At 39.6% G+C, this 25,707-nt stretch overlaps 1 protein-coding gene and 2 non-coding genes across 3 annotated transcripts; 2 read left to right on the top strand and 1 right to left on the bottom strand.

The window, feature by feature from the left end:
- The first annotated feature begins 3,752 nt into the window (after positions 1-3,752).
- On the top strand, positions 3,753-17,952 carry LOC143283043 (bifunctional peptidase and (3S)-lysyl hydroxylase JMJD7-like). Its single transcript, XM_076589045.1, has 10 exons — positions 3,753-4,766; positions 6,711-6,777; positions 7,122-7,247; positions 9,260-9,306; positions 9,992-10,084; positions 11,408-11,596; positions 14,148-14,217; positions 15,062-15,112; positions 15,404-15,475; positions 16,196-17,952. Exons 1-10 carry the CDS (start codon positions 4,330-4,332, stop codon positions 16,313-16,315), a joined length of 1,272 nt encoding a protein of 423 aa, XP_076445160.1. The 5' UTR covers positions 3,753-4,329; the 3' UTR covers positions 16,316-17,952.
- Positions 17,953-22,716: 4,764 nt separating this feature from the next.
- Trnal-uag (transfer RNA leucine (anticodon UAG)) lies at positions 22,717-22,798 on the bottom strand. Its single transcript has one exon. It is a non-coding gene; the product is annotated as a tRNA-Leu (tRNA).
- Positions 22,799-23,422: 624 nt separating this feature from the next.
- On the top strand, positions 23,423-23,504 carry Trnal-aag (transfer RNA leucine (anticodon AAG)). Its single transcript has one exon. It is a non-coding gene; the product is annotated as a tRNA-Leu (tRNA).
- The last annotated feature ends 2,203 nt before the right edge of the window (positions 23,505-25,707 follow it).

The following is a 25,707-nucleotide window of genomic DNA, read 5'->3' as shown; positions in this document are numbered from 1 at the left end:
TCTGTCTGTTTCCGTTCTGTAATCCAGCTTATATCAAACAACCACGTGAAACTTAGTCAAACTATTACCTTCTTTGTTGCCAGTAACCTACTGTAGCGATAATAACAACAGTAGAGTTGACTATAACGATCAATTGGCTTGCATGAGATTTTTTTTATGTAACAAGAGTGCTGAGAGCTGTCACGGTAATACTATTACACACCGCCCATCAAAGACTGACTGGACGTGTATAACAGTGTCTGTAACAGCATCATCAGCATTACCATTCGTCCGGTCCGTGGTCTCGCGCCCTGTGCTGTTTATCACGTCTTCAGTTCATTGGTGTGATGTTTGTCATCCCATGAATCACTGCAACCTTGTCTTTTTGTTGTTGTCATGTCGTACGTTGTCGTCCGTCACCCTAGACTGAAGTTTTAAATTGTCGACTGATTAATGACTAAGTGACAGGCTAAGTAAAAACGGTCATAGGCTCCACGTAAAATCCCCGACTCGTACATATGAGTGAACGTGGGAGTTGCACTGCCCACGAACGCCGAAGAAGAGGATTTACACCCCTTCTTTTCATGAACATCACCGCCGCGGAACCGGTTGGATCCTCTAGACATTTTCACTTCTTTATTTTTTCTTTCTTTCTTCTTCAGTTCACAGTTGTTTTCAACGTCGCTTTAATAACAATTTTGGTGTAGTGATAGAGGATATGATTGTGATGATGGTAATGATACTATCAGTTCAGGAGCAGCATCAGTGTGAAGTCCTCGTGCCTGAGAAGACACTGATTCTTTGATATGACTACCCACTGTCATTTTTGTTTCAAAATCAAAGTGTCATACTACCTCATACCATCCTTCAAGAAATCCTGTAGAAAGGTGGAGCCGCACATTGATCAAGGAGCTTAGAAGATGATAAGAAATTTGACTGGAAAAAAAAAACTGAGCCTGCTATCTGTTGTTCATGCATACAACTGCTGCATCCATCAAAGCACATGCTTTAGCCTACGTTACTTGTTTTTTGGACGTCATCCCAGGTTGCCTGTTGATTTACCTTTCGGGATTGACTTAGAACAGGGTTGGAAAGCTATCCCCAAGCAGTATGTTAGAAATCTGAAAGAGCAGTTGCAGAAAGCATACAAAGCCAGAGAGAACATGACTAAGATGGGACAGAGAAATAAGGTGCGTCATGATTCTTCAGCTCATGCAGCTGAACTTGAGTGTGGAGATCGGGTACTGGTCTGGCAACTGGGTCCATTATCCAGGGAACACTCAAAGGTGACAGACAAGTGGGAGAAGGATATACATGTGAAAGTTGACAAGTCTGCTGACCTGCCAGTTTACACCGTACATCGAGAGTCAGGTGAAGGTCCGAAGCGGACACTCCATTGCAACCTGCAACTGCCCATTAGTCTGTTAGACATGGAAACCACTACAGTCCGGAAACAGGCCCCTGTAGCAGTACCACCCTCAGTTCCCAAAGATGAGCAGAGGGATGCAGAAGTTGTAGGGGAAGAGGGGGAGAATGCTTTTGACTCTTTTGAGTTTGTGCTACCTGTACCGACTCAACTTCGGCATGACACACCAGAATTCATCCTCATACTGCCTCGGCAAGAGCCTGCTGAACCAGAAGAAAGTTACAGTGTTTCAGGTGAACTGACAGTTGGTCAGCAGGATGTGTCGGGAGACCAAAAGGAAGGGACGGCTGGGGAACAGGATGTTGAGTCCAGTAGGGGCTCACCAGAGAGCACTAGTGGCTCTGATCACTCCCATCAGGAGGGATTGACACCCAGGCTGATACCTGCTCCAAGGAGGTCTACTCGACAGTGGAAACCTGTTGACCATCTGAACCTGACGCACAGATGTGAGCTGGTGTCAGAACAGCTCCAACAATTCCAGAAAGGAATAGAAGAAGGGCGTACAGGATCACAACCACTTCAAGAAGTTGTACAGTTTTTTCTTTTCCGAGTATTGGAGTTTGGCATCCATTTGCAGACAGCAAATATTGCTTCAGGGAAAAACGCATTTCAGAGAGATGCGTAGTTATACATAGCAATCTGGATTTTTCTTATTTTTTTCTAGGCTGACAAGGAAAATTTCTCCTAAAATTCTTCAACCTTCAGCCACCAAGCTGTGTCTGTGTATGGAATTGTTAATTCGAAACAGAAGCCATTTTTTTTCAGAGACAGAAGAAAGAAAGAAATTAGATTTTGTAGTATATTTCAAATTTGCAACTTTTTTGTAAAAAGATAAGCAAGGTTTTCTGACGAGGGGAGTGTGTATTACCTCTCTCAAACCAGGTATAGTTTTTTCGATTAGTGTTACTAAGAGACATGACAACAGTGCTTATCAGTTTTAGGTTCCATGTTTACACTGTGTACTGAGGTACTAATTAGCCACCAGAATAACCATCCTTTTTCCATCAGTGTTGCCTCCCTTCTCAAACTTTATCTTTCTACCAGAACCACCTCCTTGTGGATATCACATAAAAGACTACTAACACCTTTTTGAGACCCTTTCACTGTAAGTAAAAATGTATTAGATACAGACAAATGAAATAAGGGGTTTTGAAGTCTGTATGTATGAGAAAAGATGAGTTTCATGTATATTGTATTATTTATTTGTTCAAAGTTAGTCTGCCAGCCAGTTTCCTCTCTCTAATTGAAATCGGCTTCCTGTTTGCGACCTATAAAACGAGAGTGCTGAGTTCAGTTCTGCTTTTTCATCTTGCTGCTGCATTGTTAGCTGAGCTGAGGCTGTCATATCTGGTTAAGAGGTACAGAGCCTTTTTCTGCTTAGTCAGCATCTTCCTTGTTGTCTTTTTGCCTAAAAATCCTCCCTAGTTCATTTGTTGTGCTTTGTATTGTTTGATACATTGAGTCAAGTGACATTTTAAGTTGTTGAATTCAAATATGTATTATTATCAGTAAAATCATTTAGTTAGTACTTCAGTCTGGAGATTTATTCTGCATAGTTGTTTCCTTAATTTGTGTTGTTCCTGTGTGGTGCACAAATTGTATTTAACGGTTATGTAACATCCATTTCTGCTCTCACCCACAAAAAAATTGCATATAGTGCCCAAAATCCTTCAAATTGATTTTAGCCTAAGGTTTTTGGGAGCCTCTACAGTGTGGAGCCAGTCGCTTTCGACGATTGATTGTTCAGAGAATATGTTACAGTTTTAACAAATGAACATTGACACACTGACACACTCCGCAAGGCACGGACACACTGGCGTGACTATTGTGACACTACTGAAGAGAGACATTCACCAGTAGAGACAGACTGTCGTACTACTAGACACTGAGACTGATGCACAACACATGGCACAGACACAGAAACACACAGACACACACACACAGACAGACACACAGCACACATACACACACACAAACACACACACACCGACTAAGACACACACGCACGTGACACACGCACACACACATACACACAGTGTGGACACACACACAAACACACACACACTATGCACTGAAAGACATAAAAACACTGGCACACACACACACTCACATGGATGCACACGCTTTTGTGTGTGTCCACACACACACACACACACACACACTCACACACACACACAATTCAAGTGACAGATACACACGTATGCACTCGCTCACACACACACATACACGCATACACACACATACATGGCACACTGTGAACAGCCAAGAGGTGGGGACTAGATTTTACAAGCCACAAATTACTGTCAAGAAACGAAAGCAGAAGTTAGGAAACAGACTGTGACTGCGAGATACTGGGTATGTGACAACGAAATGTGCCTTCTGTTGCCTAGCATTTGTAAACTAGGAAGCCAGCTTGGTGGACATTCTGAACTTCATAAGTCTGTTTGAAGTTAATGTCTGACTAACATGTAGAGCTCACTAACCGGTCTTTTGTTATTTACAAAAATGGGAGCAAATTGATACCAATTTTTAGTAAACATGAGGCTGCACACAGCTTTGAAAATCTATTGTCAGTAAGCTACTTGGTGTACAGGATCTAGCTGCCAGTGGCGAACTTACAGACAGATAAAAGACACATTGTTTTCATCATGTGAATGAATTAACTCAGTGGAAGTGGAAGCCAGATTTGCTATACCCACCAGTGCGCCAGTGAAGTATTTGCCGTGAGTCACATTTTTCACAGTCAGTTATTAATCATTCAAGAACTCAACAGCTGGATAAGATTGTCATACCATTAAAAGAGCGATACCAAAAATAACAGTTAAAACAGTAAATATTTTAACTCTGTGAGACAGAGGTTTAAGTGTCCAACTTAACCAGCACATTACGTCTTCATAGACCAGTCCTGAGGCACACCTTCCCGGATGGATCAAGTCAGAAGCAGTTGTTTTTATTTTGTTTTGATTGCCCTATGTACTGGGCTATCCGTTTTAAGAGTAGCAGAAGCCCAAAATGAAGCAAATTTGAAGGGACACTTGCAACCGTTCGGTGAAAGCGGAACACGCAAAGAAATTGAAGTCAGAAATGTGTTTCCTGACCCTCAGGACTTCTTGGTAGAGTATGTGCAGAATCTGAAGCCTTTGAAATTGTCCGGTGTGGCAAAGAATTCCCGTGCAGTCCGTGAATGGACTGACTCCTACCTTCTTGCTCTAGACGTGCCAAGTCAATCAGTTGTGGGTCTGGAAATTGGGAAGAAGGAATCACGTGACGGTGAATCGACAGAGATGCATTTCCATGATTTTCTCAGAATCTACAACCAGACTGAACATTACATGGTTGATAATGTTCCTGACTATCTCAGGTAACTGATTACTTCATCATGATGATAACTAATATTACTTCATATACTGTGTTGTTCATTTCTATAAAGAATGTTTTGCAATCTGCATCAGCTAAATGTTACCACAAGCATGAAATAGTGTTGAATCATATTTGACTGGGAACTTATTTTGAAATGTTGACACTATGTTTTAAGTGAAAGGTGCCTTGGTATTCCCACTGACTGGAGCTAGTATATTTCACACCACTATTTGGGTTCATAATAGTAGTACATTTCAGAATACAACACCTCAGTTCATGTAAATGGTAAAACAAGGTGGAAACACTGAGATATGTACTGATAGAAAAGTCACAACATACTAACTAGGGTCTGTCTTGTTTGTGAACTGTCCTTAGTAGACATTTTATGTTTAAAGTTACTGTTTGTATTGTATCATCCATAGTTTTTTTCTTTTGCAAATAAATCTTTCAGACAGTTGAGGTTTTACCAGCCGCCGTGGCGAAGTGGTTAGCGTCGCGGACTGACGGCTGGGAGGACGCGGGTTCGAATCCCAGCGGAGGTGGGTTTTTCGGCCCGTGGCCGGCTCCTACCCAGAGTTGAGTGTGCTGTGGGCTTAAATGGGGAGACTGGGACCACACAGTCGAGTGTCATCCACTTCAAGGATGCGTCTTTGGGTGTGTTGCTCTAGTTACCAGACCAACACTGCAAGTGTCTGTATCTCTCGGGCCTGGTTAACGCCGGGATATCATTATGACAGGAAGCGTAGAGTACAGCCTTGTCACGCAGTCCCAAACCAAAATGGACTTCCATAGCAACATCGTCATCATCATCGTCATCCTCCTTCTCCTTCATCGTCATCAGTATAAACAAAATAGTCTCAAAATCTGTGACCTTTCATGCCCTGCTCTCATGGTGACCTCAGTTTCGATACCCCTCCACTTCCGTGCTTAGGGGGAGTCCTGTCAATGTCGTCAGTGTCGGCAGATTCATGGGGGGCTGTTGTTTGAGGGACGTGGTGGCGGTCTCCACTCTGGGAGAGACGCTCACTCAGTCTGGCTCTGCGACTAAGCCATTATTGTCGTTAGTAGGGGGCTTAGTAGGTGGTGTCCTAAGTACGTTAAAACAGAACAGGCACCACTGAACACCACCGAAGTGACTCAGCAGCAGTGCAGGGTCTCCTCTGGTGTGTGTGGCCCCAGGCGACCTAACATCGATGGTTCCCTGTGGACTGCCGACGCTGGAACTGCGACGGACGAACCTGGGTGTGGCCGTGTATGGGGGAATCTAAATGAGCGGCGTGGGTGTAATGCCACTGAAATGGCGCAGATGATGGGGCAGCAAAAAAAAAAAAGAGAGAGAGAGAAAAAAAAATCTTTCAGACAGTTGAGGTTTTATCATATGTATATCTGTGGTGAAGTGATGTCCTGGGAAATGAAACATGTTTCTCATATGCGAGGTTTCTCATAGACATGATAGAGGAGGGAGACTGTTGATGTCCAGTGGAAACATATATCTCATTCTGATTTCCCCAGTCTATAATGTCGGCTGTCATAGTTAACACCTATTAAAATTTTTGTTGTATTGTTTGTTGTTTTGTCACACCCCATTTTGTATGAAACTTGGGTTCGTAGACTGATATCCAATCCAATCAAGCTTATCGTGTATCGTGTTTGATATTTTTTCTTTGATTTTTCCCATTTCCAGAATAGTGCAAATCAGCAAAATTAAGTGTTAAAAGCTTTTTTTTCAAAATTAATGTAAAAAACCCTTTAAATTCTGTCTGCTTGCAATTGTTTACCAACTAAAGCATGTCTTTTTTGTGTGTTATTTTGTCCGGGTCAAGTGCTTTTAACCACATTCCTGTGTAGTGAATAATTCCAATCTTTTGTTTTGCATAAGGTGCCATCATCAGAGACTATGATCATGGATATCAATAAACAGTGTGAAGGAATGTTATGTTGACAGCCCTGATGTGAATGTGCCATGCAGTCTGCAGTGCCCAGAGATGCTGGAGAAAGGACTGGCATTTGCTGTGAGTGTTTCTGAAACATGGCATTTCTCGTGAATAATGGTTTTAAGTTCACTTCAGTTCAGTTGCTCAAGGAGGTGCCACTGCATTCGGAAAAATCCATAGACACTACACTACATCTGCTAAGCAGATGTCTGACCAGCAGCGTAACCCAACGTTTCTGTAATGGTTTAATCAAAATATATATTTCTTGGTATGCATGTGTGTGTGTGTGTTTGTATCTTTCTGTGTGTGTTTGTGTGTTTATGTATGTATGTATGTTTGTGTTTGTTTTCATGTGTGTGTGTGTGTGTGTGTGTGTGTGTGTGCGCAGAAATCCCCAGAATGGTTGTTTTTCCTGTCCTCAGATGATGTGGTTCAGCAGTGGCGGTACCAAGTCAGTGGTTCACACGGACAGTTTTGACAACATCAACTGCGTGATCCGTGGAGAGAAGACCTTTGTTATGGTGGACCCAGCCAGAGACAGAGAAAAGGTGGGTTCACGCGTCTGTGAACCTGTCATCATTTCTATGTTTGTTGTTATTTGTATTGTTATTGCTGTTGTTATTGTTATAAGAAGGGATTTGGCAAAATGGTGAAGACACTGATCTGTCAGCACAGTGTCGGTGAATATCTAGGTTTGAATGCCAGTCTTGCCTTTTCTCCAGAGTTTGAGTGGAAAATCTAACTGAGCATCTTATTATTCAGAAGAGATGATAAAGTGGAGTCCTACATGCAGAAAACACTAGGTGCACTGAAAAAGAACCCATGGGAACACAAATGTTGTCCACTGGCAAAATTCTGTAGAAGAAATCCACTCCCATAGGTACACAAATACATACGCATTCACTCAAGGCCTGACATAGCGTGTTTGGTTATGGTGCTGGTCAGGCATCTGCCCAGTAGATGTGGTGCAGCATATATGGATTTGTCTGAACACAGTGATGCCTCCTGGAGATACTAAAATGATACTGATGATGATGATGATGATATGATGATGATCATCATCATGACGATATTTCAGTCCCTCACACACATCCTTTAAAACTAATCTAAAAACTTTCCTTTTCAAGCAGAATCTGTATATGTAACTGTTTTCCAGTGATCCACATATATGTTTTTCCATATGTGTTTGTGTGCTTTCATGCATGCATGCGCACACACGTGTGTATGTGTGTGTGTGTATGTGTGTGCTTTCATGCATGCATGTGCACACACATGTGTGTGTGTGTGCACATGTGTGTGTGTGTATGTGTGTGTGTTTTTTCTTGTGTGCTTTGTGTTTGAATGACATGTAATCGTAAAGTGCTTTGAGAGTTTTGAAAGCGCTGTATAAATGTACTATTGTTGTCATTCAGTTTCATCATTGATTATCTATATTATTCTTTAGCATTATATTGATAACCATTTTGCTGCTACACTGCCACTACTTTAGTGGTGTGGGTAGTACTGGTGTAGGGTAAAATGACTTGTTATTGTCCCCACCCCCTACCCTCTCCACCCTGCTAAAAAAAATAAAAGAAAGTGAATGGTAGAATAAAGGTGAGGCAACAGATATGACTCAGTGAGCAACAGGTTTATTTTCTATCCCATAGGCTTCTGAATATTTTGGATTTTGACCAATGTTTATACTTAGGTATGACTCAGTGAGCAACCGGTTTATTTTCTATCTCATATGCTTCTGAATATTTTGGATTTTGACCATGTTATATTAGGTCTGAGCAAACGGTTTATTTTCTATCTCATATGCTTCTGAATATTTTAGATTTTGACCAATGTTTACATTTAGGTATGACTCAGTGAGCAACTGGTTTATTTTCTATCTCATATGCTTCTGAATATTTTGGATTTTGACCAATGTTTATATTTAGGTATGACTCAGTGAGCAACCGGTTTATTTTCTATCTCATATGCTTCTGAATATTTTGGATTTTGACCAATGTTTATATTTAGGTATGACTCAGTGAGCAACCGGTTTATTTTCTATCTCATATGCTTCTGAATATTTGGATTTTGACCAATGTTTATATTTAGGTATGACTCAGTGAGCAACCGGTTTATTTTCTATCTCATGTGCTTCTGAATATTTGGATTTTGACCAATGTTTATATTTAGGTATGACTCAGTGAGCAACCAGTTTATTTTCTATCTCATATGCTTCTGAATATTTTGGATTTTGACCAATGTTTATATTTAGGTATGACTCAGTGAGCAACCGGTTTATTTTCTATCTCATATGCTTCTGAATATTTTGGATTTTGACCAGTGTTTATATTTAGGTATGACTCAGTGAGCAACCGGTTTATTTTCTATCTCATATGCTTCTGAATATTTGGATTTTGACCAATGTTTATATTTAGGTATGACTCAGTGAGCAACTGGTTTATTTTCTATCTCATATGCTTCTGAATATTTTGGATGTTGACCAGTGTTTATATTTAGGTCACCCATATTCTGCATTGTTTGATTGTTTGTGTCTGTGTCCCCTTTTTTTTCTCTCTCTCAGGTACAATTGAGGTTTGAGGGGAGCTACTCTGACATTGATGTTGACAGGTATGTGTGTGCTGATGTGTGCGAAATCTCTTTATTGTGGTGCCCTTCTGGTAATGGTTGTACAATGTCTTATCTGATGAAAGGTGTCAGAACAGTCTGTTTGATCCTGCTTGCTTCTCTCTGCCAGTCTGTCTGTCTGTCTGTCTGTCTGTGTCAGTCTCTCCCTGTATGTCTCAGTCTTTCTGTGTGTGTGTGTCTGTCTCTGTCTCTCCATGTCTGTCTCAGTCTTTGTATGCCTGTCTCTGCCTCCCTTATTCTCCCTCCCCATGCTCTCTCTGTCACATGAATGCACGTACAACGACAATAGTCTTTGTGCATAAAACATTTGAAACGTAATTTCAATCATCAATGATGATAGCAGAAGTGATCCCTAAAAGTATGGTCTTGCAGATGTGGTGTGGCATATATGGATTTGTCCGAACGCAGTGACGCCTCCTTGAGTATCTGAACTGAAATAGTGATTTGCTGTGGCAGTAATATAAATGCATTGTAAATTTAGAGGTCGAAGGTCAAATCCACATTAATATGTATGTGTTTTTTTTTGCCAGATGATCAATTTTGCAGTGTTTATTTATTCTTTTTTATTTTTTTAAATAACTATTTATTATTCATCATTCACTTGTTGGATTAAGTGGGCATTACATGTGAGCCTTGAAGGCCATGCCTCACTTGTTTTCCTTTGCAGTGTTGATCTTAAAAAATACCCCCAGCTGGCCGACGCAGAGTTCTATCATGTCCATGTGAAAGCTGGCGACTGCCTCTTCATTCCATATCACTGGTAAGCTTTATACCAAGGTGACTGCTGAACTTTTTGTACCCTGAGTACTGATTTATCTGTAACACCTTGTTGCTTCCCAAGGACAGAGTGCGGATATTTCCATACTGCAGTGGACACCTTCAGTTTGGCTTTCTCAATCGGTTGTATTCTCACTTGGTGCTTTTAGCTTGTCGGTTTTAGCCTCTCCATTGTTCATTAGTGTATTCAAAGGCATTGAGTGTATATTTGATGATGCTGTGTGCATTTTGTGTCTGAAGTATGGTTTTGACAGTGCACTCAGCTGTTGTTTTGTGTATCCTAGTTCCAGTGCATCTCCAAAAATAAAGCGATACCATTTAAAAATATAAACTGTTGAACTGTGATTAAGGTTATAATTTGGGTGAGGGTTGGGGTTGGTTTGTGGAAATGATACTGGACCTGACAAAATTTGCATGAATAATATTCAACCCAAGAGTAATTAAAGATGTAGCCTGTAAGATTATGTGCTTGGATATGTATTATAATATTACCAGTTATGTTTCCAAAAAGAGGGTTTGATATTTCCTTTTCCATTTTGATAAGAATGTGGGGCTTCCTGGATGTTTTGGTGTTGCATTTTATATTCTATTTCTTATTTTATTTCATTTTTTGCGGCCCCATCATCTGTACAGTTTCAGTAGCATAACTCCCATGCTGCTTGTTTCAAGCCCCTTATACATGGCCACGCTTGTGTTTGTCTGTCACAGTCCCAGCATTGGCACTCAACAGGGAACTATTGATGTTAGGTTTCAGGAAGCCACACACTAGAGGAGACCCTGCACTGCTGCTGAGTCACTTTGGTGGTGTTCACTAGTGTCTATTTGGATTTAACATACTAGTGTCTATTCAGATTAACATACTTAGAACACCACCTACTGACAACAATATTTGGTCTGTTGAGTGCATCAGTATATTAGCGGCATAGATTATGTCCATACAGTTGACAGATTATATTCACACAGAATAGTTCATGTTTTAGTCAGAGACATGTATGTCTTGATCAGAAGTAAATGTTTGTTTTCAGGTACTTGGTCTCTCATGATCCTGGGAAGATTGGATATCATGTTTTGTTTGTTTCTTTCTTTTTGTGTATATGTTTATTATGCTTTGTGAATAATTTAACTTTTTGTGCTCAATATTTTGAAATGATCCTGAGAAATAGTTTTTTGCTTAGTTAAAAAAAAAACTTGTAGTGTCAGTGAGATATAGATATTTGTTTTATGATGTCATCAAGGTCTGAATTGACTGTAGATAATCATTGAAGCAGCTCCAGTTCTGACATTGCATGGATCAACTGGTCGTCAGGATCCACCAGGTTCGATCCTTCCACAGCAACGTGGCGATCAACTTCTGGTGGAACCACTACGCCACCATGGCCATGCTGGAAGAAAAGGGCGAGTCAGCCTGTCAGGGTCACTGTGACCCTGACCTGACCTTGGACAAGGTCGAAATATACCGACAGGACCCAACGTTTGACAACCACAACGATGTCAGGTGACTTGAATTTTTACAATGTATGAAAAGACAGTGCTGAACAATACAGATACAATAAATCACATCAAAATGGCGCATTAAAAGAAGACAGAAAAAGAAGAAAGACATGACATACATAGGCTATATGCTGCAGAATGTTTTATCACTGTCAAAGATAATTATACATGTCATCTGTGTCTCAGAAAATTTAAACTTTGAAGAACACGATAAAGTTAAGCGCTATGATTTATTATTGTGAGTCACCACCGTCTTCATTGACTTACTTGACTTATTCCTCTTGATTCCGTGGGGAACACAGGGCCGCAACAACACTCCTCCAACGCACCCGGCTCTGGCTGGTCCTCTTCAGTTCGGCCCACGTCATTCCGGCCGCCCTTGTCTCTGCCTCAATGCTTCTCCGCCAGGTCTGCTTCGGACGGCCAACTTTCCTTTTCCCCTGTGGGTTCCAATCAAGAGCCTGTCTTGTGATGTTTGTTGCAGGCTTGCATAGTGTATGGCCTATCCATCCCCATTTCCGTTTCTTGATTTCTGTCTCCAGTGGGGCCTGTTTTGTCATGTTCCAAAGTTCTTCACTGGAGACAACCTCTGGCCATCTGATGTTCAGGATGTTTCTTAGACATCTGTTGGTGAATGTCTGAAGCTTGTGGGTGCTGGTCTTTGTCACTCTCCACGTCTCTGAGCCATAGAGTAGAACCGACTTCACGTTGGTGTTAAAAATCCGGATCTTGTTGCGGATTGAGAGGGCTGTCGATCTCCAGATTGGTCGAAGGGTGTTGAAGGCGTGTCTTGCTTTGTTGATACGGCTCTTGATGTCTTCGTCCGTCCCCCCGTCTTTGCTGACAACACTGCCTAAGTAGACAAACTTGTCAACCTCCTTGATGTTCTCTTGGTGTAGTTGCACTGGATCTTGCTTCTTGTTGTTGACCCTCATGACCTCTGTTTTCCCAATGTTGATTTGGAGTCCAGTCTTCTCAGCTTCCTCTGCCACACGACATAGTTTCTCCTGCGCATCTTGCTGCCTGTGGGAGAGAAGACTTATGTCATCTGCGAAGTCTAGGTCCTCCAGCTGTTTAGTGAAAGTCCACTGGATGCCTGTCCTCCGATCTGCTGTAGACTGCCTCATGACCCAGTCAGCCACCATCAGGAAAATGGTCGGTGAGAGCAAACAACCCTGACGGACGCTGGTTTGCACACTGAAAGGTTCCGTCAGTTTCCCGTCGTGGATCACTTGACAGGTGGCGTCTTCGTACATTTGCTGGATGATGGTTACAAACTTTGGTGGAAATCCATAGTGGTACATCAGTCTCCAGATGACATCTCGGTCGACACTGTCAAAAGCTTTTTGAATGTCGACAAAGACTGTGTACAGGGGGGTCTGCCACTCCAGGGACTGCTCGATGATGATGCGCATGGTTGCGATGTGATCCATGCACGAGCGATCTGTCGGAAGCCTGCTTGTTCGTCCCGAAGTGTCTTGTCCAAAGCGTTCTTCAGTCTCTCAAGAATGATTCTGCTCAGTACCTTGCCCGGAATAGACAACAGCATGATTCCCCGCCAGCTGTTGCAGGATGAAAGGTCCCCTTTCTTTGGCAGCTTTACAAGATGTCCTCTTTTCCAGTCTTTTGGCACTCGCTCCTGTTCCCAGATCTTGCAAAGGAGAGGGTGCAGCATCTCAGTTGAAGTCTGGATGTCGGCCTTCAGAGCTTCAGGTGGAATTCCATCTGGGCCGGCTGCCTTTCCTGACTTGAGGGACTTGATGGCCTTGACGATCTCGGTCTTGCTGGGAGGGTTGGTGTCTTCATTAGCATCGCTGAACTTTTCAGTTTTCTTTTCCTTCTGTGGTGATGTGATTGGTCCAGTTTCCTGCATCTGTGTGATCTATTTGAAGGATTGTTGTTATGGATCTCTGAGGATGTTTGGTTTTTTGTTTACATGCTGTGTGTGTGTGTATGTGTGCAAGTGTATCTGTGTGTGTCTGCTTGAGTGCACATGCATGTGTGTTTGCCTTTATATATATGTGTGCGCCATTCATGCTTCTATGTGTGTGAGCATGTAAGTTGGATTGTGTCAGTGTGAGAAAGAGAAGTCAATGAGACAGACGATTATGTGTGTATGTGTGTGCGCATGTGTGTGTGTGTGTGTGTGTGTGTGTGTGTGTGCACGTGCATGTGTGTGTGTTCATACATACATATTTGTCTGCTTGAGTGCGCACACATGTGTGTTCACCTGTATGTACAGGTGTGCACAAATTCTTTCAAGTGAAATTGGCATTAAGAGGCTGAAAACAACATTTTGTATGTCCATGGTTAAGAAATAGACTGATGTGGTTTACATAAAGTTTTCCCTTGCTATAAACTAGCCTGTCACAAACTAAATTAAAAGGACAATATCACTTTCAGGATTTTTCTGAACATGATGTCACTGAAACCTATTTTCCAGTGGCGTATACTGTATTACTTTCGAGGAAGTATTACTGTCAATTAAAGAAAAAAGCGTGTTGTTCTTTGTACATGCCTAAATATATGTATATATTTTAAAATTTGATTTCTAGGGACTGGTTGCAGAACTATGTACTCGAACAGCCAATGACACTGCCGACTGCCGTGACTGTGGTGAAAGCGGTAAGGGTACCTCAGGTGCCACTGAGATCTGTTATACAGTTCCTCCAGTCTGAGAAATAGTAATAATACGAGTAGTACATTTATATAGTAAAAATAATAGTGGTGCATTTATGTAGCGTTTTTACACATCTCAAAGCGCTTGATAAGAACTTGTCAAACACACTCAAACCACACAAGAACACACAAACATACACACACACACACTGTGTGCACACACACACATACGCACAGGCACGCTTACACATATGTGTGTGTGTGTGCACACGCACATGTACAAAGACCCACTTGAATGGAAGAAATAAATGTGGATATGTAGCACGGAAAAGGGTGCCTCATTTTTTTTAGTGATCGCTTGAAAAAAAAAATTTTTTTAGATTTGTTTTAAAGAATATGACTGACAGGCTGAAAATGGACATGAATTCAAAGTGTGTACACCTAAGAACTGTGTTTAAGAACGCAGAAGGTAAAAGTAGATAAACCTTGAAGAGACATACTTTAAACAGTTTGAACATGTTTAATCATGGATGGAAATGTACCTTTAGCTGAACCGCATCAAGACATCATCCAAGAACTTGATGTGGCACATGTGATTTCAACTTTCACTTTGTGATCATGTTAATGTCCATTGCTCAGTTGATTATGGTTATGCATAATTTTAGTGGATCCATCGACTATTACAATATTTTTTAAGGCTGTATACACGTTCTAAATTGCAAGGAGTGTGTGTGTGTGTATGTTTTGATGAATTGGTCTTTTTGGAGAGAGAAATTGATATTATACTTTGTGGAAAATGCTTCATTGCAGTTGGAAAAATAATGTGTTCAGTGTTGTCTTGGCATTTCAGGAACTCGGTGCAGATGAATTACCTCTAGAGGCAGAGAAGTTGGTCCTTGAGGTATGTTTACCTTTGTTTTTGAATCTTTATCTGTGCCTTTATTTACAGACGTTTGATTATCATCCAGTGCATTGGGAATAGCATTTATCACATGGAGAAGAGAGGTTTAAGTGCAGTGAGAAGCACAGTACACAGATTGATGTGTAGGCCTTAGGTTGTGGGCAGCAACATGAGCCATTCGGATGAGTGAGTGTGAGTGTGCGGTTTGCTTATGTTTATGTAAGATCATGTGAAGGGGCCAAACATCAGCAATGTGTTGTTTTTTCTCTTCCACTCATGTCTTGTGTGCAGATGTTCATCAAAATGGACGTGAATGGAGATGGCCAGTTCACAAAGGAGGACCATGACAAAATCCCTGAAGAGGTATGTGAACTGAGATCATTGTTTCACATCTTCACTAAGTAAGCTAAGCCTGTGTTTTGTTTTCAATTTCAGTTTCATGGAGGAATTTTGTTCAGTCTGAAATGAGAGTTGAACCAAACGTTATGTGCTGTGACTTGGACAATTCCATTTAGCTGAAGCAGTTGAAGTCAATTGGCATTTATTCATTTTATGATAATTCAAATTTGTTAACTTCTAACTTTCACTGTCTTCATCATGACTTTCGAGCTTCAGTAAATTGTAAGAAGACAGCCAAACAGACTTTCAGGTGTATTATACATGATAGTCACTATGGAGAAGTCCACTTCTTTCGTCAAAACTATGATTGGGGGATCAGACGCATTCTCCCAACTAATGTAAATCTAGATTAAACTTTCAAACTTTTCCTCTCTCATGACTTTCTGGTAGTTGCATACGAGGGTATGATAGTTTTGGGAATAAGTATTACAGAGGGATTGATCATACAATGTAGCTGTAGCTTCTTTTTATACTGTAGGGGTTTTTTTGTGTCTGTTTTGTTCTCATGCAGCAAGTTGTTTGTGCATGTGGGTGTTTCCATTTAACTGTTTTTGTAAAGCACCAAGAACCCTGTTAAAGAATATGAAGGCTCTGTATAACATTCACATTATTATGATTATTGTATTGACTGGTTAGACTGTCTCAAATGATACACATTCTTTATTGGTTCTTTCTTGGTTGCAGATGTGGAAGGAAACCCAAAGAATGATGGTAACTGTGTCACAGATGTTGAAAGAAGAAGAGGAAGCTGATAGAAGAGAGTATGCAGAATACGTTGAAGCGGATCGTAGAGACGAATTGTAAACATGTTTGAGTGCAGATCAATTCAAGGCAAATTACTTTTGAAGCTACTTTGAGAGATGGGCTATATTTCAGTACATTTCTGTATACAAACTGTTTTTAAGTGATCTTATGCTACTTTGAGAGAGAAATTATGAATGTATGTAAGTACAACTCTATGCTTGATTGTGGTACTTGAAGGAATTTTTTTTAATATCTGTGTGAAAAAAAGAAAAACAAAATGAAGGAATCTGTCCATGCAGTCTAACTTGCCAAAATCAACATTATTCAAACAGAAAAGGAGGGGAGGATTTTGAAAGATATACATTGTGTGTTTGTGTGTGTTGTTATTATTCTTGTTAAATAGTGTGTGTGTGTGTGTGTGGACAATAAACTGAATGTGCACTGCTGGAACAATATCAATGTTTTAACTGCATGGATATGTGGCATTACGGTGACCTGACATAAATAGTTACCTGTGGATTACTGATGCTGATATGGTGACACTAGAGGTCCAAGTGTGGCGATGTGTATGGGGGTTCGGCATGTAGGCAGCCATACTCCATTTTCGGAGGTTTTTTTTTTTTTTTTTTAACTTTCATTCTACAGAATCAGAGTTATGCATGCTTGTGAATGATTGGTGTGTTAGCACTTTCATTTCTCTGCACACTATTCTGTGCTAAACGAATCCTTTTTCTTCTTACTATTTTTATTTGTTGATTGATGGCAAAGCAAGAATTAGTTTGTCTATGTTTATTTGTTGTTTTAATCAGAAATAGTCTTCTTTGGCATTGGTTGACAGCTTGGCAACAGTTTGTTTCGACAAGAAAATTGTTTATTGATATAAGACAGGTTGACGAAATTGAGTTTCTTTAGAATAGGGATGCTGCTCTTTGTTGTGAGAGTAGGGATTTTGTTGTTTGTGATAATTATCATACAGCACTATCACATATATAAATGGATAGCATTTATATTTCAATTGTGTGGTTTTCTGTCACGTCAGTTTGGAGAATCGAAAAAGATGAAATTATCTTCACCCAGCCAATGCAGCACAGTTCAGTGCTGTATATTTGTAGCATTCATGTACATTATAGTCCTGTCCAGCTCAGTTCACTCTGATTTCCAGTGTAAAGAAGACAGTATTTTGATTTTACTTAGATTTCAACTGCTTGATGAATAGCTTTTATATAATCTATGCATGCATATAGTGTATAATGCAAGCTCAAATGTACCCTCATAGTTGTGTGCAAATGCTTTCTCACTAAAATGTGTGTGTACACTTTCACATGCATACACACACACAATCTGATACTACAGTTATGAGAATCATGATGCCCTGAATTAAGTGAAGGTGGGTTTTTTTTTCTTTTTTAATGATAAACCAGTTAAACTTCCCCATCTGTGGATTAGAATGTCTACATACTAATCAATTGATTACAGTAATGAACAGAGAAAATATTCATGATCTTTCTTATAATTTATCTTGCTGTGGTGGATTTTTCTTTGTGGATAAAGGACATTTTGCGAAATATTCATGTGGTTTATTGTGTTTTTCAAATCATAGTTCTTATATTTTCTTGTAATTTTCTATGCTGTGGAAGATGCTTTTTAATGAAGGACGCCTTTGAAAATAAAAGTGTTCTTTTTTTCGTGTAGTAAAATCAGAATGTTTTTTTTCTTTAGCCCTCTTGTTTTTTTGTTGTTTTTTTTCTCTCTCTCTCACTCATGAACCCACACACATACATGAAGTCACACACAAACAATCTGATGCACAGAGAGAGAGAGAACTGATCACATAACAAATGAGGTTGAGTAATCACACTGTATCAGTACTAATATGAGACCACCACTGATCACTTATTAAATGAGGTTGAGTTACCACATTGTATCAATGCTGATATGAGACCACCACTGATATGGTGCATGCATACAGCAGTCTGCTTTAACTCTTCGTCTCTCCCTCGCTGTTCTCCTGTTACCCTTTCATTCACCTCTCATCTCTCTCTCTCTTTTTCTATCATCATCTCTTTCGTATGTGTGGATTCTCTTGCTGTCATGACTCCAGCTTCCATCCACTTTGTTTCTGTCTCTCTCTCTCCTTTCTACTTGCCTCCGTTTGTCTGTCTGTCTGTCCGTGAGTCAATCTTTGACTGTCTGTCTGCCTCTGTCATACATTCACATGCAGAAGTAATGTTCTGTGATTATCTTATATGTTGAAATGGGAATGGTTTAGGTCTTTTTTCTAAACACACACACACACACAACTGTGAATGTGCACCAATATATATATGTATATAAACACAAGTGCATGATCACCATCACCTTCCCAGCAGCACACATGCATAAAGACTAACAATCAATAGCCATTGAAAAAACAAATAAACCTTCCAGAGAGCCATTCATTGTCTGATGTGAAAATGGGAGAACTAGGAACAGTTTGGAATGGAATGGAAACCGACACCCTCCCAAGTGGAATGTCAGTCGATGAGCTTATTGGCATTGTTTAAAAAAATGATTAAAAAAAAAAAAAACACCTCAAGAGGGGCCAGAAGTTGCTTCATATCGTATTTCAATATTAAGGCATGTGATATTAAGGCCTGATAAGGCCTTTTGCCCACTTGAAGTGGGGAAGAAAAGGAGAATCCCCACATATAGTCATTTTCTAACATTGAGTGCGCATTGCTTGTCAGTTCATAAATCACAAAAATAGTCAGATGAGTTTTGTATTTGAAATTCTGTAATTGACTGTCAGGATAATTTTATAAGTATTCACTGTTCTTGTGGCAAATTGTTCCAAACATTTGTTACTCTGTTAGTAAAAAAAAAATGTGCAAATCTGAAAGTTTTAACAGAAACTTTTAACAGTTTGTAGGAATGGCCTCAGACACACACATGATTAAATGGCTGAGATGACAGCAATTTTCACTTAAAATACATACATGTAAAAAGGAACATAATTGTAATCTGCGTGCCACAGATTCTGTAAAAATTGTAAAATAAAATTTTGGGTAGAAAAGGTAAAAAGGGTAAAAATCAGGTCATTCTCCCTTTCGAACCACACCACCATCATCCATTCAACCCACTCCCATTCTCTCTTCTCTCCCATCACACACTCACATTGCCATGGGCCTGGGACAACAGCACTATTAGTGTTATGACAAGTATTTTTTAAAAAGACAAGTTTTAAGATTTACTTTAAAGGTAGATAGATGAGTTGTTTGAGAGCAGTAGGCAGAGAATTCCAAGTTGTTGGGCCGAAGACGGAAAATGACCTCTTTCCACAGGAGTAAAGGAAGTATCAGGGAACAGTTAGCTGGGAGGAATCAAGAGATCTCAATGTTCTGTTTGGCAAGTACGGGTTAACAAGCTCAGAAAGATATGAGGGTGTGGTATCACAATTCAGGCACTGAAAGCATAGGCAGGCAACTGTATATTTAATTCTGGCTTGAACAGACAACCAATGAAGTGTTTGCAGGAGAGCAGTAGCACTCTCTCCTCAACTTTTTAAGGACGAGTCGAGCTGCACTATTCTGGAGGAATCAGTAATTCTGTCGCACATGTATTTCTTTTTCGCATCACGGATCATTTGATTTACAACATTGCGTAAGTGAGCATATATCTGCTTGAAAATTTCAAGACCAGACTTCGCCATGTTCGCTCAGCGGAGCAATGCTGCAGGCTGCTGTTTTGCCATCTTGATTTCAAGAGACATCCAGGGTGCACATAAACGATCAAACACAACACGCATTGTGAGAGGGGCATGCTTATCAAGCAGTTCCTGGAGGGAAGTGTTGTAAAATGTGATCAGGTTACTGGTGTACAGACTGGTGGCAAATACTTCTGAAACATCAGCTTTTAAAAGATTAACATTTAAAGATCTGTAATTGCGTGAGTAAACATTTTTCTTTATCTTTACAGGCTTTATGAGCTTGAGATTAAATGATATCACAGAGTGGTCAGAGATGAGTTTGTCAACAACAACAAGATCTGTCACACTGTTCTCACTGTTTGTTAGGACCCAGTCTAATGTATGACCGTGACGGTGGGTGGCAGCCTTAACAAGCTGTTGTAAACAATGGTTTTCAAGTGTGTTTTTTTTAAGAGAAGCAACATTTGCATCAGAAGTTGAATCAAAATGAAAATTAAAATCACCAACAATAAAAATGTTATCACATGAGATAAAACAATCCAGCAAATCACAATTGAAATTCATCAATAAACATTTTGTTCGAAAGTTTGTTCTTCAGCTTTGTTTGGTGGTGATCTATAGACTGTAAGGAATGTAACATGCTGGTTCTCGTAGCACAGCCGAGTTTCACACACTTCAAAGGACTTAAAATCAAGGTCTTGAGTAGAAACTTGTATGTTGCAAGCTAAACTGTCCCAAAACAAAACTCTATGTAACTGAAGTGTTTGTAATCTATTTTCTTAGGCCATATCAGCAAAGCCAATAATTCTTTTAGTAAATCTTCATTGAATATACTGTCTATATGTTTCACTAAGCCCGTATTCCAAACAGCATTCCCATATTCCAAGACCGGCCCAGTGCCTTAAATAATGGCACCATAATGTTCTTACTTTTACACTGCATATTCCCAACTAACATTCCAGTCACTCTATTGGCTTTTTTTATGGTTTCATTCATAAAAAATTATGAACATCAAAAGAGAGATCAGAGGCAACAATGACCCCAAGATATCTCTCTGATGAAGTCTCCTGCAGCTCATTACCATCCATATAATACTTAAAATGTGGATCATTCTTTCCTACATATAAAACTTTACACTTATTGCTTTTAAATTTAATTTGCCATTTATTAGTCCAGTGTATTAACTTATCAATACTAACTTGTAACTTCAAACTACCAACATCAGAATCTACTTCCTCATAGATCTTTGTACCATCTGCAAGGATTTTCACAAAACAGTCTAGTATATCAGGCATGTCATTTATATAATACACAAAGAGTGTGGGCCCCAAGACACTGCCCTGAGGAACACCACTACTCTTCTTAATAGAACACGATGACTCAGTCACTACTGTCACATACTGTGTTCTTTCATACAAGGAGTCTTTTATCCATTCCAGGAAATTACCACAAATACCAAACCCTCGCAATTTAACAGTCAATCTATTATGAGGAACTTTATCAACGGCTTTCTGTAGGTCCAAATAAATTGCATCCATTGGTTCATTGTTTTCAAGTGATTGCATCCAGTCACATAAAGTATTCAGTAACTGAGTCACACAGGATCGACCACTGGTAAAGCCAAACTGATAATTAGATAATAAATAGTTATCAATCAAATGATTATTCATAGTGTCACATGTGGAATCTTACCATGTGATACAGTTATATCAAACATATTTTTTAAGGGAATGGCTAAATACTATGAAATTCTTTTTTTTGCAAATAAGGGTGAATTCCATTAGGACCAATGGCTTTGTTTACATTTATATGTAAATGTTTGTCATTTATCATCTTTTCTGAAACCTCAACATTATCTCTCGAGACCTTGCATTTTGGTTCAAAGGATTGAAGGCATATTGGTGACATTTTCCACTATAAAAACACCAGAGAAAAACATATTTAGAACCTCAGCCTTTTCTTTGTCACTATTAGTCAAAGTTCCACCAGGTGCGCTTAAGTTTGAAATAATCTCCATAGGTTTAGTTTATGACACATTATTAAAAAATCTCTTGGATCACTTTTAATATTTTTTGCAATGGACAACTCTTTTCCCATAGTAAGCTTTCGTAATGCCCTCTTAACCTGATTTCAAGCACATGTGTAAGCATTATAATTTTCAGTCATCCTGTACTTTGTATACCATCTGTAAGTCTTTTCAAATTTATCTGTTCCAAAACAGGAGGTGGGGCAGTCTTTTTGTACCTTTAGCTAAGGGTAAAAAATCCTTTGATGGAACATGCTTGTCCAGTAATTCCTTTAATTTATCAGTAATACAAGACCAACACTCATCCACAGATTTGAAATCCAAAATCTCTTTCCAGTTTATGTCATCAAATTCATACCTCATTGTTTAATAATCCCCTTTGTCAAAAAAATAATGTCTGTCTTTTGATTTGTCAGGTAGTGAAGGAACAAGATCAACTTCAATGGGTAATATACTAGAATGGTGACTTTTGCCTATAGGCAGATGATAACCCCCCCCCCCGCCCCCCCAAAAAAAAACAACCCCACATTAAAAACCAAATTAGCACTGTTTGCAAAAACCAAATCCAAAATATTTGCTGTTTGATTGCCTTGAAAGTGTGTTGGTTCACAGAGAAAGCTAACAGAGCTGATCTAATGAATAGTTAACGTTTACAAAATAAAACTGTACTGTATAGCAATCGCAAAAAAGAAAGAAAAATAGCACTGGTGTAATGTTTTCAAACTTAATTGGGTTAAAAAAAAAAAAAATTGGCAGCGGTGGGATTCGAACCCACGCCTCCGAAGAGACTGGTGCCTAAAACCAGCGCCTTAGACCGCTCGGCCACGCTACCGAGATGACCGTTTGCTCAGAATGTAGAATTAAGTAAATGGACAAGATTGATCCCATTCGTTTGCCGTGTATCTTGATTAAAACAAATCTGATAAAGAAATTAATATTCTATCATACTTTCGATGTATGGAGCATGCCTCGCACTGGGGAAAGGGAGTGGAGAACAGCAAAACAGGAACCCTCCAACTGCAGACTTCGCTATTATTTTATATGTGGGGGGAGCAAGAAAAAGAGTGGGCGGGTGGACGGGTGTTTACATGTGGCAATTGTTAAGATTTGTTAACTACGACTTCCAATGCTTACTTCACAGGGGCAACTGAAACATGTGTCCAGTAAACCCAAACCGCGCAGACGTAAGGGAAATAACCTTACCTGAAATATTTCTGGATGGCAAGGGAGAGAAATATGCACAAATTGAAGGGCCTCCGTTGAAACATGGTTTTGATCTAATCTCTGAGTAAAGAGTCGGTTACAGTGTCAAATTGACCGAAATGAGGGTACAGGACAATTAAAACCTCACAATTGCGCGAAGAAATAAAATGAAAAGCTCTATGAAAAAGTGAGTTTACATGAAATGGTGAATATCACATCCATATATATATAAATTGTTGCACACCTATCAATCGGTAGCGTGGCCGAGCGGTCTAAGGCGCTGGTTTAAGGCACCAGTCTCTTCGGAGGCGTGGGTTCGAATCCCACCGCTGCCATTTTTTTTCGCTCCAGCTCGGGAAAGCGAGTCCCATTTCCTTTTTCCTGTAAGATAGTCAAAATACATATACGACATCAGCACTGATAACTCCCAAATTCTTCTCTTCTTCATTGAAACTATGTAATTCGCATTGCAAACGTGTGTTATTTTGCAACAACCATAAATTACACCCCTTTGCATAGGCACTGTTGCATTGTATTTCACACTTGTTATTGTTAAAATGTTTGAAGCCTTTACACTGAAAACACTGGTTCTTGTCAGATCACAAATGTTAAGTAATGATGGGACTGTTTATAGTATTTAGATCAGTGACTGCATGGGAATACCTGGTGCTTTTGACATTCCTTTTACTGAAGAAATTAATAAGAAAATGTGCATTGTTGTTTTGGAGACAATGCCAATATATATATATATATATATCTGTCTTCTATATATATATATGTTTTATCAGTAATGACTCTTGCTCTTTGCCATATACAAGACCACCACACCATCAATCACCTGAAAGTAAGAAGGAAAGAGTGGAAGCAACAGCAAGTCTAACCTGAAAAAGAGAGACAGAGGCAGGTATGTTCAGTACATTGTTGCTGAAAATTGTCACAGAGAGAGAGAGAGAGAGAGAGAGAGAGAGAGAGATGTATCCGGCATGTTGCAAGCAAATGAATGCATAAATCTCTATGTAAGTGCAAGCATGGTATGTGGTTAAAAGCCAAGAAGTGAAGCAAGGTAGGACCGATGAACCAGTGAAACAAAATGCAAGAAGGACCAAACAAACACATACACAAAAGAAATGACAAAAAGAAAGAAAAAAAGAAGAAGAAAAAAAGAAAAGAAAGAAAAATACATGTGTGCCTAAAAACTCAACCTGAATCATCACAGTCATTTCAGAGTTTCACAAAACGTGGCAGGAGGTCAGAGTAAATAATGGTACAGGCACACTGCTGCTCAGGGAGGAGGGTGGCAGAATGCTTAAGATGCTAATCTGCCAATATATACAGTGTCCGTGAGGGTCTGGCTTTGAATCCCGGTGTTGTCCCTTCTTCCTGGTTTGAGTGGAAAATCAAACATCAATTGGAGCATCTCTTCATTCAGATGAGATGATAAACTGAGGTACCATGCGCAGCACGTTCTGGACATACTGGAAAACAAAAGTGTTTTCCTCTGGCAAAATTCTAACAAATAGACTAAAGGTGTCACTGTTTAATGACAAATCCATATATGCTTCACCACATCTGCTAGGCAGATGCCTGACAGACGCATTACCCAATGGTCAGGCCTTGATAAACACATATATGCATATATATATATATATATATATATATAATCTTCTTCTCTTGAGAAACTGAAACTGCTGCTCAATGTGAATGATTTTTACTAACCAAAATCTGTTCTCACATCTAGAACCAAAATATTGGTTTCTCCCAATTCTGACGGCCTGCCAGTGGTTTGGCAGAGAACAGTACAACCACTGTCAGCTTTTAAATTGTGATCCCACAGGTTTTTCTCGTGCACTTTACAGAAACTGATTTCTATGTAAAGGTCACTGTAGAAACTGAGAAAATAGTTTTAATGCTTACCACACAAATACAAAACACAACCCTGATGCCAAACTGAAATGACGTAAAAGTCATTTCTAGCAATGATGCAGACTCACTATGTTTACATTTGGCTTGAACTAATATATAATTTACTTGTTTTTATCTTTCTTTTTTTCAAATTGACAAACATGTATAAAATGCTTACAATATGTTTCATATATCCATACTTAGTTTATCGGTTTCATAATAAACACTGACTTAGCACGACCAATACTAGCCAGTCTTAAAATCGGTCAATATGTTTCGTTTTATTTCGACCCCAGATGAAAACAAACAATACGGGGGAAGTAACTCGCCTCGGTTAAAATGATCCAACAAAAAAAATAGGTCAGGGATTTCGACCCCGTGTGAACCCAACTCAAACAAGGGAAGCAAATCTGCACATACGTTTCAATAATTTCACAAACGAATGATCATGCAATAGAGGGGAAGTAACTCGCCTCGGTTAAAATGATCTAACACAAAAATAGGTCAGGGATTTCGACCCCGTGTGAACCCAACTCAAACAAGGGAAGCAAATCTGCACATACGTTTCAATAATTTCACAAACGAATGATCATGCAAAACAAAACAAAAAAAGAGTAACAAGAATCCATTTATCTA

This window comes from Babylonia areolata, chromosome 6, assembly GCF_041734735.1.
Source record: "Babylonia areolata isolate BAREFJ2019XMU chromosome 6, ASM4173473v1, whole genome shotgun sequence".
NCBI classification, from domain to species: Eukaryota; Metazoa; Mollusca; class Gastropoda; order Neogastropoda; family Buccinidae; genus Babylonia; species Babylonia areolata.
The sequence above is the reverse complement of the archived record's forward strand: the minus strand, read 5'-3'. Positions and strand labels throughout refer to the sequence as shown.

What these genes read in the sequence shown, in the direction of transcription:
- LOC143283043 (XM_076589045.1), top strand. Translation starts at nt 4,330, where the DNA reads ATGGATCAAGTCAGAAGCAGTTGTTTTTATTTTGTTTTGATTGCCCTA. An exon ending in TCTGACATTGATGTTGACAG is followed by an intron (nt 9,307 to 9,991) that starts GTATGTGTGTGC and finishes TTTCCTTTGCAG; the next exon opens with TGTTGATCTTAAAAAATACC. An exon ending in ATGACAAAATCCCTGAAGAG is followed by an intron (nt 15,476 to 16,195) that starts GTATGTGAACTG and finishes TCTTGGTTGCAG; the next exon opens with ATGTGGAAGGAAACCCAAAG.